At 40.3% G+C, this 16,237-nt stretch overlaps 1 protein-coding gene and 1 pseudogene across 1 annotated transcript in view; one reads left to right on the top strand and one right to left on the bottom strand.

The window, feature by feature from the left end:
• The window catches only part of ENTREP1 (endosomal transmembrane epsin interactor 1), a 65,840-nt gene that overhangs the window by 47,185 nt on the left and 2,418 nt on the right, over window positions 1-16,237 (bottom strand). The window contains exon 2 of the mRNA XM_047097457.1: window positions 8,519-8,575. Coding sequence (XP_046953413.1) covers window positions 8,519-8,575 — 57 coding nt within the window. The remainder of the gene's footprint in view (window positions 1-8,518; window positions 8,576-16,237) is intronic.
• On the top strand, window positions 7,995-8,208 carry LOC124525023 (NADH dehydrogenase [ubiquinone] 1 alpha subcomplex subunit 1-like; annotated as a pseudogene).

The following is a 16,237-nucleotide window of genomic DNA, read 5'->3' as shown; positions in this document are numbered from 1 at the left end:
CCAAATCACTCTTTGTTCCTGCAGTTCTCTTGTAGTCATATCAGAAATAGATCCCTCTGGGGCGCCTGGGTGGCGCAGTCGGTTAAGCGTCCGACTTCAGCCAGGTCACGATCTCGCGGTCCGTGAGTTCGAGCCCCGCGTCAGGCTCTGGGCTGATGGCTCGGAGCCTGGAGCCTGTTTCCGATTCTGTGTCTCCCTCTCTCTCTGCCCCTCCCCTGTTCATGCTCTGTCTCTCTCTATCCCAAAAATAAATAAAAAAAAAAAAGAAAAAAAAAAGAAATAGATCCCTCTAGTCTGTTAGTCTGTAACCCAGACACTCAGCTACCACCACAGTGTGTCTGCAATGCACTTCGAAATACTTCGGCACAGACAGTGGGATACTATGTACATATCGGTTGGAACAAGCGACACCCTAAGGGCAGTCAGGAATTCAAATTCCAGGACAGTCAGCTAGCATTTATGAGAAAGGCCACACTCCAGAAGCTTCCTTTGCCTTCATCTCTCAACGGCATCTGAGCGACTTTGCTAAATTAGCAGAGTGATTGTGGAAATGAGTTTTGTTCAGTGGATGGAACCATTGGCTTGTTTAATTAGCACAATGGATGATAAAAATGGTTTCTCCATGAAATTCGTGGTGAGATCTAAAACCAACATATTTCCTGTCCCAACGTTAATCAATTCTGGGATTGGCCATACTTTTCTGACTCTATATTAAACAACACTGAAAACAAGCAAGATAACTTAGCTACTTGCCCCAGGATATACTTGTTCCTCAAATGTAAGACTGGGAACCAACTAAAAGAGTTGAGCAAAACTAACAGGTTATTCATCACATCTTGCTTCCAGGCCCTCCCCTCCATTCACCCACCAATCCAAAGCTATTATGTGATAAGCTCTGCTCAAACCCTATCAATTCCCTATCTCAAAAAGCTCACCTTACAATCCCCCAGCAGGGGTCCTCAACTCTACAAACATGCTCTCTTGATTCACCCCTTCTGAGAACACCTCCCTTACTGCAGCAGATCCAATCAACTGAGCTCTGCTTGCGCCACAGGATTTCAGGGAATAAGCAATGGTTTTCAAGACGAATGGGTGCAACCAAAATTAGAGGTAAAAAATTGTTCACACTGCTCTGTAAGCTCAATAAAAATCTTAGCCCTCTACCCTTTACACTCACAGAACAGAGTGCATGAACACTTGTTTTGTCTGTTGGCTAATAAGTGTTTGCGTGTACAGCAGAATTTGGCCTGAGGCTCACTTTCATTGTAATAATTGACTTGGCAGGAAGGTTACCCCAAAGCTTTGGTGATTACCTGTCTCTGCCAAACCAAACCTGCTAATGAGAGCACACCCATATGGCTGAGGCCACTCTGCAAAGCAAGGAGTCGCCTGGGCCTTGATTCTGCCCAGAGACAGGCCACCCAAAGTGCTTCCAGTTTTTGAGGATGCCAGGTTCTCACCCAATTCACAGTTTGGGGGAGCAGCCAATCAGAGCAGAAAAATGAGAGCTCGGTTGCCAGCAGACTAAACCCACTGTGGTCACAGAGAAGCCCAAAGCCAGCCCGGGGGGCTTTCATGATGCCTAAGTCCATACCTTGCTGCCATAGGTTCCCTAACGACACAGCCAACCAACAGACCAAATCTCCTCTCGAAGATTTTCTCAGTGGCTGCTGAAAATGATTTATAAGGTGGTTGCCTAGCCTTAGATCTTGTTTTACATGTTACAGATTCAACATGCATCCCCGTCTACAAGCCTGAGAGGTGGGTGCATCCCCATTGTACATGTGAGAAAATGGATCAGATCATTTCCTTGGCCGCTCACTGGTTGGCTGTAGCAGGACTAAGACTCCAAGCCGACCTCCTGTTACCTTGTTCAGTTCTGCCTCTGGCTCTTTTCAACCAAGGATAAACTTGCTGAACCTCCTGCCACTGTGGAACTTAAAGAAGAACTGGGCAGTCACAAATAAGAAAATAATTAATTTGAATTACACACACACACACACACACACACACACACACACACACACACTTCTGCCAGAGAGAAGTACCCAGGAATGTGCTAATGGAGGAGGTGATGGAATGGTATAATGAGAGGAGCACTAGACTAGGAGTCATCGTCCCTGGTTCTTTCTAAAAATAGTTCCTGTGTTTGTGAACTGGACAAGCCCGTTAACTCCTGAGCCACGGGTCCCTTATCTATCAAATAGGAAAACTACCTGCCATGCAAATCACATGACTAAAGATATAAACCCTTAAGCATTATATATGTGCAGCAGAGTATTATTAAGTATTCAGAAGAGGGAGAACAGCCATCCATTTTATACCTTAGAAAAAAAAAACAAGAGTGAAATAATCATAGCATTTATCCACAGGGAGCTTCTAATGGCCTGCTGAAAATGTCCATCTAAAGTTAAAACGCCCTCTGGGTAACTAAAGAGGATTCTGGAAATCTACAAAATGAGAGTTAAAAGACTCTTAAAAAGAACGTTCTGATGTAAGTGCCTCATTTTTCAGTCACAGAAACCATGAGATTTCCCCAAGGTCACAGATAATTAGTGGTAACGTGTCAGCATTAAAATGCAGGTTTCTTGAACTCTCAAACCAAGGCTTATTCCAAAGTTTTGACCGCTAGGAAATATATGTGAAAGAACCAGAATGTACAAATTCAGAGCTCATTTTGTAAATGTACGGATTCCCAAAGTGTCCACAGGTATTCTGACCCCTCCTGGTCTCTATGTCATCAGAATGAAAGGACCACCGTCCATCTTGCAGCCAACGTACCTACAAGTATTTCTTTTCTTTTCTATTTTTTTTTTTTTTTATGTAGGCCCCACATCCAGTGCAGAGCCCTACACGGGGCTTAAACTCATGACCCTGAGATCAAGATGAGCTGAGATCAAGAGTCAAATGCTTAACCGATGGAGTCACCCAGGCACCCCTACCTACAAGTATTTCTAACTATCTGGTGGGCTAATTTCTCAATCTCTTGACCAAGGATCTGTGTGATCCATGACTCTCCCTTCAAGGCACAATAAAACGGAAAGAACCTGGATCCCCAAATGGCTTTGTGGAACAGAACCACCTTGCCAGCCTAGCCTATTTGGACCACTAGATGAGAGGGGCAGAATGTCTGTATATCTTACTGAAACTAGTTTTGAGTCTCTTTTTGGGTAATGAAGTTTTACCCTAAATTCCATAATATTGAAGTTAGAAGGGAAACTGACAGATCATTTTTTAAAATAGCCAGTTCATTAACCTCTTCTATTGTCCATCTAGGGTGCAAATCCACATGGCTCATAGCTGGGAATAAACCACATATGTGACCAAAGAACATTACCAGGGAAGTACTTTCATTCTTGATGCTAAAGAATAAAGCTGTCTTTTTATCAGCTTTAAGGTCATATTCACCCCATCTCTTCCAAACTGCATGGGAAAAAAAAAAACCAATATGGAGCGCCTGGATGGCTGATTCGGTTAAGCATCCGACTTCAGCTCGAATCATGATCTTGCGGTCTTGTGGGTTCAACGCCCGCATCGAGCTCTGTGCTGACAGCTCAGAGCCTGGAGCTTGCTTCAGATGCTATGTCTCCCTGCCTCACTGCCCCTATCCCACTTACTCTCTGTCTCTCTTTCTCAAAAATAAACATAAAACAATTTTTTTAATTAAAAAAATAAATAAATAACAATAGTTCAAATCAAAATTCATAAGCAACCAAAATTACAGGCCAAAACTCTGGCTGGAGTTTCACGGTAGCAATTCTTACCAAATGCACCACCAAAGAAAAACATCTTAGTAGGGCAATTCCATTTTTTAACTGAGGTGCCGAGACAAGACTATCTTTTAGGTCATTTCCAGCTGTGAGTTTATAATTTCTAAAAATTTATAAAACATTTTATTTGAATGAAAAAGGAGATACCTAGAAGAAATAAGAACATTCTTTAAAAATGGAAATGTTTGGGGTGCCTGGGTGGCTCAGTCGGTTAAGCATCTGACTTCAGCTCAGGTCATGATCTCACAGTTCGTGAGTTCGAGCCCCACATCGGCTCTGTGCTCACAGCTCAGAGCCTGGAGCCTATTTCGGATTCTGTGTCTCCCTCTCTATCTGCCCTTCCTCTGCTTGCACTCTGTCTCTCTCTCTCTCAAAAAATAAATAAACATTAAAAAAAATTTTTTAAATGGAAATGTTTGGGGGTGCCTGGGGTTAAGCATCTGACTTCGGCTCAGATAATGATCTCAGAGTTCGTAAGTTTGAGCCCCCCATTGGGTTCTGTGCTGACAGCTCAGAGGCTGGAGCCTGCTTGGGATTCTGTGTCTCCCTTTCTCCCTGCTCCTCCCCACTCACACTCTGTCTCTCTCTCTCTCTTTCTCAAAAATAAATAAACATAAATACATACATACATACATACATACATACATAAAGGAAATGTTTCTTCTTGATAGAAAATATACAACCTGGAATGATGTGCACATACAAATGCATGCACATGCACACACACCCTGGCTTCATTCTATTCATAGTCAAAAACAGCTATAAATATGGGGCACCTGGGTGGCTCAGTGGTTGAGTGCCTGACTCTTGATTTTGGTTCAGATTGTGATCCCAGGGTCATGGGATTGAGTCCCAAGGGATTCTCTCTCTCTCCCTCTCTCTCTCTCTCTCTCTCTGTCTCCCCCTCTGCCCATCTCCCCTGTTCTCTCTTACTCTAAACTTTTTTTTAAATAGGAAAGATTTCTTTAAAAAAATAACTATAAGTATTTACAAACTATGTTCCAACATTATTATTTTTGTTCTGGACACATGAGTATTTTCTCAGCATAAGGAAGAAGATCCAGTAAATGAAAGCTTCCAACTCTGAGTTTCCATGAAAATTTGAGTGTGAAAGAATTGGGTCAGACTGAGCCTTCTTTGTTCACACCAGTATAAAACCTAATGTAATCGCTGAGACAATCACAAAAGAAGGAGCACAAATAGAAATGGTTTTCAAAAGGAAATATCCAAGTGTTCTAGATTAGTGTGTGCCCAACAACTCAAAATGAGGCCAGCTGGCCTCTCAAAGGGCCCTGGAAAGACCAACCTGCCCCCTCCCAGCCTCCACCACCATCATACTAACCACCCTGAAGTAAAAAGGGGAAGAATAAAACATTCTACAGAACAAAAACAAGTGCGAGAAATTTAAGACAAAAGTAAAAAAGAAATGTCGAGAACCTGGGACCTAAATTTCCTTTTGGCTGCCAAATTAACTTCACGGTCAACAACAGAGGTGTAGGGAGCACACTGGCCCTGGGGAAACAGGGTGAAGAGGACAGACAGGACCCCTGTCTTCAAACAACCATCTATGGTGGGGAGACAGACAGCAAGTGGTACGACAGCAGCACACAGGTGAATTATGGACCGTGAAGCCCAAAGTCAGTGCTGGGACATGATGAGAGGCAGGGACGCAGGGCCACTGTTAGCAGGGTGGTCAGGGAAGGTCTGTCTCAGGAAGGGACTGCTGAGCTGAGACCCAGAAGAAAAGGAGCCAGCCAAGCAAACAGTTGGGGAAGAAGGTCCCAAGTGGGAATAAGACAGTCTGGCTGTGTCGGAATCAGAAGGTACAAGCTGTGGGTAGAGTATAAGACGTGAAGGGGAAAAGGGCTAGAACTGACCAGCAAAGTCCACTCTGCCTTGTGGGAACAGAAACCTACAGGGCCCTACTAGCTCTCTGATGGAACGTGACCTTCCGCCCAAAATCATCCAGGGCACAGTCCTTAAATTCAAGAAGCCAAAGAAAAGGTGAAGCATCCACTAAGTGGGGTGGGGGGAGGGAGGGCAGAGGTACCCCTTGGTGTCACTAGATTATCCCCTGCATGCAAAAAAGAAACTAGACTCAGAAAAGTTAAGTGGCTTGTACATTACACAGCTCTCCAGGGGATGAGCTAGGACACAGACTAGGAGTGTCTGACTGGTATATCCAATTCCTTTCATTACATCCCATGATTATTTCTATTTTTTAACATAACAAAAGCATCTGGCAGAAGTTATAATAGAATATTAAGATTCATGTGAACTGAGGATTTTTCACTTATGATATTGACCAAGGCTCAAATGATCCCTTGATGTACCCAGAAAGTTTGTCCTTATACAATTCCTATCAATTGATCTATCTTCTTTATAAATTGATGTTAATTAACACTTGGAAACAATCTCTACATGATCTTCTAAACACATAATTCATACAAATTGAAATATAGAAGCCTATGGGTCCAACAGGCTTACAACTGATGGTAATACAGAAATATGACAGCAGGCCATTCAGGCAGGTTTGGACCCCTTGTACATGGAAACATTATATTTACTGATATGAACTTAATTAATGCAATATTAAACAGAAAAAGCAGAGCACAACATGGAATGTACAAATTGGTTATAACTTTGACAAAGTTGTACATATACTTATCAACAGCGATGAGAAATAAATTTAAAGGCATAAAATAAAGATACATTTCTATGAAGGTCAGTTTCTTTTACAGTACCTTGAGCTCACTAAATAAATCTATGAGGCACCTTTCCAAAAGAAAACAATGTTAGAGAAATAAATGTCTTAAAAGGTCAACTTTCTTAATATCTACCCAGAACACAGGCTCATATTCTCCTCCCCACTTAGAATCTTAAAAATACAAATAGCGTTAGAGATTTTCTGATTTTAATTTAAATACCTGAGGGATGTATTACTCGACATTTCAATAGTGGCCCAATGGAAAAATCAGGGCAAAAAATGACTCTTAAAGCCAAATATTAGTATAAACATTGAACACCATCCAACATTTTTCTAGAGAACTGTTGCAAAATAAACATCACCCACTCATAACACATGCCATAAAACTCATCTGAAGCCTCATTTTTCTCCTACCCTGCTATCTCAGAGATTAAAATGCTGCACCAATAATTTACTCCTTCCAGAAATATTTACAGAGTTTCACGAAATGTAATAATTGAAGGGCTTCCAAAATGCTGCCTAAATTGTCTAGTGGGCCTGAAAACTTTTAAGTTGTTCAAAGCCATCAACACAGTTCTGGGACCCATTACTCTGTCTTCTGCAGTGTGTTTCTTCTCCTTGCATGTACGAATTTAGCTACTTTTGTATTATCACCCGCTGCCCAGCAAACAGTGGCCTGCTTAAGATGAACTGTTAAGTGTATATACAAAATGAATTTCGAAAACTATTTAACCCTACATTAAAATGAACGGGAGAAAAGTCAAAAGAAATGCTCTATAGAAAAAAAAATTTGTTTTCATTATATTTACTTCAAATCAAATTTCTTAGATCCTCTACTTCATCTTGAAAGTTGGTAACTCCATTGGCAATCATCGGTTTTATATAGTATTCCCTGAATCCAAAGGACATAGCAAATAAAAACAAACAAACAAAAAAATGAACATTGGGAATGTACTAAATGCCACTGAATTGAAAACTTTAAAACGGTTAACTTTGTATTATGTGAATTTTACCTTAACTAAAAAAAAGGATAAAGTTACCAATATATGCCTATGGTACCATGAAAATATATATGTGATAGAGAATATAGAAAGTCTAAGCAATGAAACTGTAAGGTTGTCCAACCAAAGCATTATAACAATAAAAAATTATGTATCATGATTTCATGTCTGAGATTTACTTCAAAAGAACATGCAGGGGAAAATATGGGGAGCCGAGGAATGGGTAAGGGTCTAGCTGAACAAGATTGGCTGAGTTGGTAGTTGTTGAAGCTGGGTGATTGGTACGGGGAGTTCATTATATTATTCCCTTCGCTTTAGTATATGTTTAAAAATGTCCATAGTAAACCATTTTTTAAATTATATCTTTACAACAGATCTAATTCTGGAACTAAAAACACATAGACAGCACTGGGTACATTAAGAAGCTTAAAATAAATCAGAAAATTGACAAAACTGAGGCTGGGTTTCCTCTAGGAGGACAGGAAGGAAGGGTTCAGTCCTGGCAACCTTGGTGCAATGTGGTTCGAGATTCTGCCCGGGATCGGCATCATGGTCATGTGCTTGGTCATCCCTAGCATAGCCACTGCATACATCCACAGGTGCAGTAACGGGGGGCGAGGGAAAAAGGGCTGCCTGTTAACCTTTTCAGTGGAGTTTGATGCAAAGAGATAGGCTTGTCTCTGGAGTTAATCGTTACTATGTGTCAAAGGGTTTGGATAATATCAATTAAGGAAGCCTTTTCCTGATGGATGAAAAATAACTTGGTTGTGCTCATCCACCCCTTCTAGAAGGTAATGCATTGTGTCAATGTGGTACATAATAAGAACAACAAGAAGGTAACCCCCCAAAAAAGGAAAACTGGCAAAATTATCATCTCACTTTGTCATTAGGAGAACACCTGACTTCTAACATTGTCCGTTGTTAGCTTCTTTTTTTTCATGAACAAGAAAGCTTGGGCATTTTTCTTCAGTGACTGATTTCACAGCCTTCGTACACAGCACATTTTACAAAGGGTAACAATTTATGAGATCAGTACATACCAGCAGTATCATAGGCCGTTTCCAAGTTGTTAATCCTATGATTCCAGAGAGGATCACCTACAAGGATAAACAGTATCATAAATCTAGAAAAGGGACCAATTCCAACAAACTAATCCTAGTCTCTAAAGTATACTTTTTTCAAAAAAAAAAAAAAAAAACCCTGAAATTTCAAAGTCTCCTAACTCAAACATTTGGTATTCCTGTTGATTGATTATCTGAGCCCTGGTAGACCACTTTGGACTCTCCTTCCTACAAAGCCCCCAAAGCTTTTTTATTGACTGTGTATGTTTTTTCTTAAGGTCAATTATGAACATAGAGAGTAGGCTATCCTTCCAGTTAGTGAAGGAGTCCGTATTGCTGACCCAAGCTCCCTGCCCCAGAGCACCCAACCTGTTACCATTGTCAGCCTCGTAAGACATGTGTGTGGCTACAACCCTCCATTTGTTAGGTGGGTACCCACCCTTTATGGGCCAAGTAAATGCTCTGAAATGGTACACAAGGTCTCTCAGGATCTTCCTCTGCCCACTTCTCAAGCCTGGTTTCTATGCACCACTGCCCCTGCCCATCTTTGACCCAGGCACACCTGTCCCCCATCAGATTGGCCAGACTCTTTTTTTTTTTAAGTTTACTTATTTATTTTGAGAGAGACAGAGACAGCATGAGTTGGGGAGGGGCAGAGAGAGAGAGAGAGAGAGAGAGAGAGAGAGAGAAAGAGAGAGAATCCAAGTAGGCTCCACACTGTCAGCATGGAGCCCAATTTGGGGCTCGAATTCACGAAACCATGAGATTATGACCTGAGCTGAAACCCAAGAGTCAGACGCTTAACCGAATGAGCTACCCAGGCACCCCAGACTGGCCAGGCTTTAACACTGAGGGGCTCTGCCCTTCTCTTGGTTGCAGTATCTTCTCCTCTCAGCTCCCCTCATAGCTATCTGAGAACTCCTACACATCCTGCAAGACCCTGGCTAACACTCACTTCCTCCAAGAAGCCTTTGCTGATCCCACCACTCCACACTCCTGGAAGCCCTCTACACAATTTTCCCCCCAAACTCTCTTTGTCATTATAACTTGAGAGGTGCATCTCTGCCTTGCCCACTGACCATGATCTCTTGTCTCCCAAATCCTCAGCTCCCAGCCTGGCACCTGTCACGTGACGGGCAACTGGTAACTGTTCCTGAGCATTTATTCCACAAAAGGGAGAGGGGACTACAGTGAGAGAAGTCTCATATTGTAAAATGACACTTCAATAAACAACTAATTAAACCCCTTGGTAAAGAAGAATCAGCATTTTGCCAAAATGAAAACTGGAAATCAATGTCAGCCCTTTGGATAACACGGTTCACTAAGCAGTTGGGAAAGAACAATCAAAGTAATTATTCAGCTCAGGGACATTCCGATGTCACTGGGGCACATTTACCTTTGTATAACAGGGTGCACGCATCTGCAGAATGCGGTTATGAGGGTTTTCCTTTATGTGCGCTTTTTACCAAAATCCCTCCAATGTACCAGTTCACAATGATGGTTTCTCAACGACAAGTCTGAAGGGATTTTACAATATTGCTTCTAAAGACTCTCCATTCTCCATTTACTGGCTGAGAGTAAATCATTGTCAAATGAGCAGAGGACAAGTCTACCCACTTATATCAAGGACTTAAAGACCACGTATGGGCTGACAGGCAACAGATCCTTATATCCCATTTATGTTTAAACATACTGTCAGCTGCCTGCCCACCAGGCACTGTATTCTTGCAATCATCTTAAAGTCAATAGGCTATTTCTTTGTTCTGAATGATTTCTGCCTGGAGACACACAGGGCATGTGTTTACATGTGGTTGCATCTACTTTACAAATTGTGACTTGAAATCCAGGAGACCTTGGGGTGTGGGTTCCCCACCTGGCTTTTAAATAACTATACGAACTTGGCCAAGTCTTATCGCTTTTCTGGTCCTCACTCTTGTTTCCTTAGAAATGTGGTTTAAGTGAAGGAAACTCCATCTGCGGGTCTCTTCTAACTCAAAAATTTGCCCTGCTGTGATAGAAAGTCCTCAGGATCCCCTGCAATCCAGTGCTGGCTCCACCTGCAGGCTGTGTGTGGACATGCGCACGTTATGTCTGTGTGTGTGTGTGTGTATGTGTGTGTGTGTGTGTGTGTGTATACGTGTGTGCGTGCGCATGCGCCCACATGGGCACCTGTTCCCTGCCCACCCGACCAGCGGCTTACTGGACTTAGCTGGGGTAATACAACTATTTTTTTTAAGGTTTTATTTATTTATTTATGAGAGAGAGAGAGAGAGAGCATGAGTCAGGGAGGGGCAGAGAGAAAGGGGGACAGAGGATCCGTAGCAGGCTCTGTGTGGACAACAGAGAGCCAGACACGGGGCTCAAACCCGTGAACTGTGAGATTATGACCTGAGCCGAAGGCAGACGCTTAACCGACTGAGCCACCCAGGTGCCCCAGAATTGCAACTATTTTTGTAAAAACAAAACTGAGAATTTTGACTGCCCTTGAGGGAAACACAACCTGCCCACTTCACTAAAATCTAAGTATAATGCAAATTATCAGTTAGTGTTTGATATTTAGACCGTCTCCATTAATAGAGAACTCTGTGATTCAGCTTTTTGGAACACATGTTTTTCATTAAAACAACATTATCATTAAAATGAGGTGTCCAGCCCAGACCATAAACACCCATAAAAGTAGCAAAAGACCTCAGCTATGCTTTCCACCTCCCCCACCAGCCACATCACCCAACCCTCCCCACATTAACAATTTGGTACGTTTACATATATTACACATGGACATATTTTTCTTTAAATTCTTATTACTAGACAAACATGTATATGTGCATATGTATTTTATAAAAAATGGGTCATAAAAGATACTTTTCCTCCTTTTTCTTTCTCAGGAAATACTTCCAGGAAATCTCTTCATGTCCACTGGAATAGCTCTCATTCATTTCTGTTTAATGGCTACATAATATTTCTTCGTATGGCTTACCTCCTGTATTCGATTATTTCCATATTCATTAGTATTCACTCTATTTCCAGCTTTTTGCCCTCATAATCAATGCTATGGTAAACATCCATGGCCATATAATGCTTAAAAACAATTGCTTTTTATTTCTGTTGGATAAAGTCCCAGGAATAGTGTTGCCAAGGTGAATATAGATGTATTCAGTAGATCATGGCAGATACAATTGTCATTTAAAATCAAAGGTCTCTGGAATTAAGGAACTAAGCTATTTTTATTATTTTTTGAGGGGTATTTTACATATATAAGCAACAAACTAAACTCCAAACATAATTTTAAAAATAGGTACAGGGATGCTTGGGTGGCTCAATCATTGAGCATCTGACTCTTGGTTTGGCTCAGGTCATGACCTCACAGTGCATGGGTTCGAGCCTTGTATCAGGCTCCATGTTGTCAGCAGAGCCTGCTCAGGATTTTCATGCTCTCTCTCTCTCTCAAAAATTAATAAATAAAACTTTTTAAAAAATGCATTTGACAAACAATAAATATCAGAAATCTCAAAATACATATAACTTCAAAGATACTTAAGACCTAGTAGGAAGAAATATAAACCTTAGTAAGCAATATTAAATGAAGACCCAAATAAATGAAGACACATACTATGTTCATGGATTGTAAGGCAAAATATTTAAAGGTAACAAATTTCCATTTGAATTATTTATAGACTCAACACACACTCACACTAAATCACAACAGGATTTTTGTAAACCACCCTTCTTTACAGGGATGTTTTAAGAAATTATACTCCAATGGCAGGTGAGAATTGTGGTTACATCCAGTCCTGAACGCAGCAACAAAGGCATATACCTACTTCTACTCAATTTCTCCCATTCTTCAAGCTCAATTAAACTCAACACTAAAAAGCAACTTCATAGCATTCTTTCCACCAAGTGCAAGATATAGCTTGCCCTGAATGAACAAGCAAAAACCTATTTTCTAACATTAAATTATCTCTATATTATTATAATGAGGTTTATTATAATTTTGGTTTCACTTACTTGTAACCCATTCCTTGTAGCTTTTAGGAAAAAGCAGAGGCCTTTCTTTTTTCTGATATTGCAAAGAAGGATTCTGAGATACTCCATGCAAGAATCATTGTTACTCACCACATATGGTTAATGTGCCTTAATTTCCCAACTTGAAAATCAAATCATTAAGATCAAAAGCTTATTATTTTACTGCCCTTATTATTTTTCTTTGCTATCCATTAACATGCCTCAGGGCAGAAATGTTCTGGATTGTTTGCCAAAAGTTGCTATATCTAAACACAGAGATAAAAAGAGCCAAGCTGTAAATGTCCCATGTTTGCCTTATAAATTAAACACACAATAATCAAAGCTCTCAAAAATTTACTTTGCCCTATAGCTTTTATACTGGAAACTTGAAAAAATGTGTGTGTGTGCATGTGTGTATGTGTTCATGTATATTATTCTTCCTTGTATGTCCAGCATGATTCATTAAAAAACTGAGGAAGTAGGCAACTGAATATTTCTAATGTATACATGGTGGTTACTAGAATGTCCCACAGAAAACTGGCCTTTTTACCTTATTTGGATTAAATATGACCTTGATGTTTAAAAAACACTGATAGAGTTTGTTCTCTAACTACACCCTCACAAAATCAGTTCTGAGGCAAGAATCATTGCACCCATTTTACAGATTAGTAACTGAGGTTGGGAGGCTCAATGACTCATTCAAGAATTTATCAATGTCACTCTGCTGCTGTGGAAAATAAATGACCAAAGAAAATCAATAAAATTCATCACAAAAAATTATATTTTAAATGGCCTATTAATATTAAGTATTTGATGATACGGTAGAAAAAATGTATTTATTGTTTGTTTAACTAGTAGAGACTTCAGAATTTTTGAGCTAGTTTCTCCTTTGAACTATTCATTCTTTTTTAAGTTTGTTTCATCACTGCAATTTTTAAAAAATGGTTTACCTTAACGTTCGCTCTTGTCTGTCTCTTTATAAGGAACTGGAATCTTGTCCAAGAATTACAGACTCAAGGGAGGGGTAACCATGAGTTTAGGTCAGTGACTCAAAGCAGAACATTAAGGGTATTAGGGCTCCCAGAGAAGAGCAAAAAAAATAATAATAATAATAGCCAATTCTCTACCATTTGCCTCAGATATCTTCCAAGGATCGTATATGTCATCAGAGTAAGGTATTTTGTTTTCTTTTTTATTTTTTTTAATGTTTATTTATTTTTTGAGAGAGAGACAGAGTGTGAGCAGGGAGAGGGTCAAAAAGAGAGGGAAACACAGAATCCGAAGCAGGTTACAGGCTCCAAGCTGTCAGTGCAGAGCCCGACATGGGGCTTGAACCCACCAACAGCGAAATCATGACCTGAGTCAAAGTCAGACGCTTAACCTGCTGGGCCACCCAGATATTTTGTTTTCTGAAGGAGGAGATGCAAACCAATGCAATCCTCTCTGTCATTAATCCAGTGTAGTATGGTAGTAACTAAATATGCCCCGAAATCAAGAGCCAGGACAACATGTCTTGAACACGGTCTGGGAGACCCTCCATCTGTCACCTACCTGGAGTCAAACTTGAGGATGCTTTTAAAAGTGGCTAATCTCTTAGCTTCATGCCCTTCAGGAATAATAACAGACTGAGTCATTAACCAAAGAGACCAGGAAGAAAAATGATCAGAGAATGCTCAAAAACAATGAATATGTTAAAAACATGTAAAGCATGGGAAAAGACCCTTTATAGAACTTGTTAATTCTTAAATATATATTAAAATAGATAAAATACCTTCAAGGTCCAGACAAACGAAGGAAGCTTCCAAATCTCAAGCTCAAGGTGAGAGCACTTACGGAAGTACATATGGAAAAATATTCTTGAATTATACTGTGTTAATAGTCCTTTCAATGAATATATCTGTACCTTGAATTTAATTTTGTATCAAATATAGAAGCAGAATTTTTACTGAAGCTGAAGAAAGATCTGCCAATTTAATGGCTAGAGCAGACTAAGGCACATAATGGTCATTCAAAGCTTGGAATATGAGGATCTCCTTCTATCTTCTGTGTTCCTACGGGGGTCCAAAGCAACCTGCGACAGACTGGCACTGCCTCTCAACTACCTAGTTCCATATGCCAACAAAACTTCCGAGTGAAAAATAAAACGTGGCATATCCATACAGTGGAATCTCATTCGGCAACGAACAGGAAGGAAGTAGTGACATGCCGTAATTATGAATGAACTTTGCAGACACTGTGCTAAGTGAAAGGAGCCAGCTGCAAAGGACCACATGTTGTATGATTCCATCTATACGAAATGTCCAGAATAATCCACAGACACTGAGAGGCAGTTAATCAGTGGTTGCCTAGGGATAAAGGGGTCGGGGGAAATGGGGAGTGACTGCTAATGGGAACAGAGTTTCTTTACGGGATGATGAAAATTTTCTGAGATTGATTGTGGTGATGGTTGTGTACCTCCGTGAATTCACTAAAAACCACTGAATTGCACACCTTAAATAGGTGACATGTATGGAGTGTGAATCAGATCTCAATAAAGCTGTTACTTAAAAAAAAAAAAAAAACCCTGCAGCCCTCGAGTCATAATTTTTAAGCTTTTTTCATAAAAATCTTAGTTTAGCTATCTTTATAATCAGCACATTACTATATGCTATTAAGTCCCTCTCTTTATCTAGTAACCCCCCTTTTTTAAGAAATCCATACTGAAATATTGAATGGCTAAAATTACGATACCAGAGAGTTGCCTTAAAATAATCCAATAGGCAAAGTGGGTGTGGGTGGAAAACGGCCATGTGTTGATCACTACTGAGGCTTGATGATAAATAAATAGGGGTTCATTATAGTATTCTTTGTACATTTTTTGCGGAGATTTAAAATTTTCCTAGTAAAATGTTAAAAATGGAAGGGGGGTCTTAAGACTGCCCGGTCACTTCTATGCTGTCTCTCTATTCTGTTTATATTTTCTTTCTGTTTAGATTTTCTTTCAAAAACAATACACACATGGAACCATTTACAGATGAAATGATGTGATGGCTGAGATTTGCTTCAAAATAATGTGGGAAGTTAATCTGACAAAGAGCCTAGGGAGCATGATGGAGCTCGTTCCCACCCTGCCTCAAACACTCATCCTTCTGATATTATCAGAACACACAGAGCCAGCCGCAAAGCCAGGAGGAGGCAGAGACAAAACAATTGTTGGCGCTGGGTAAGAGGGATAGGAGGGTTTGCTGGGCAGTGTTTGAATAAATTTAAAATTTCCCATAATGTAGAATTAAAAAACAAGAACAAAGCCTCTCTCATGTACCTAAATTCAGAAGGTACGTGCTACTGGTAAAACTTCTTCCTATAATACCATGGTCATGGTGCCTAATGTCATCCTCCAATCCCATCCAGTCATTCTGAACATACAGTTTTTGTTGGTTCTATTGTTACTTTGTAAATTCTGTGGTCAACCTCAGAAATAGGCCACACACACAAAAAAAGAATAATGAACAACTGCAGGTTTGCATATAGAGCTGGGCTGGGGTGGGGTGTGGAAAACAACCCTATAGAAGAGAATTTAGTTCCAAGTTAGTAATTCTTTCCCTGCTCTGTTTTGCCAGGTTCAAGTACACCTACTATGCTCCCAGTCACCAAGTCAGCAGGTCCTGGTTAACGACTTTCATTTTCTGGCTAAAGGCCTTTTTTTTTTTTTTT

The sequence above is a fragment of the Lynx rufus genome, unplaced genomic scaffold, assembly GCF_022079265.1.
Source record: "Lynx rufus isolate CCGP_SWC_20201006 ecotype Redwood Valley unplaced genomic scaffold, mLynRuf1.p SCAF_10, whole genome shotgun sequence".
Lineage (NCBI taxonomy): Eukaryota > Metazoa > Chordata > Mammalia > Carnivora > Felidae > Lynx > Lynx rufus.
The sequence above is the reverse complement of the archived record's forward strand: the minus strand, read 5'-3'. Positions and strand labels throughout refer to the sequence as shown.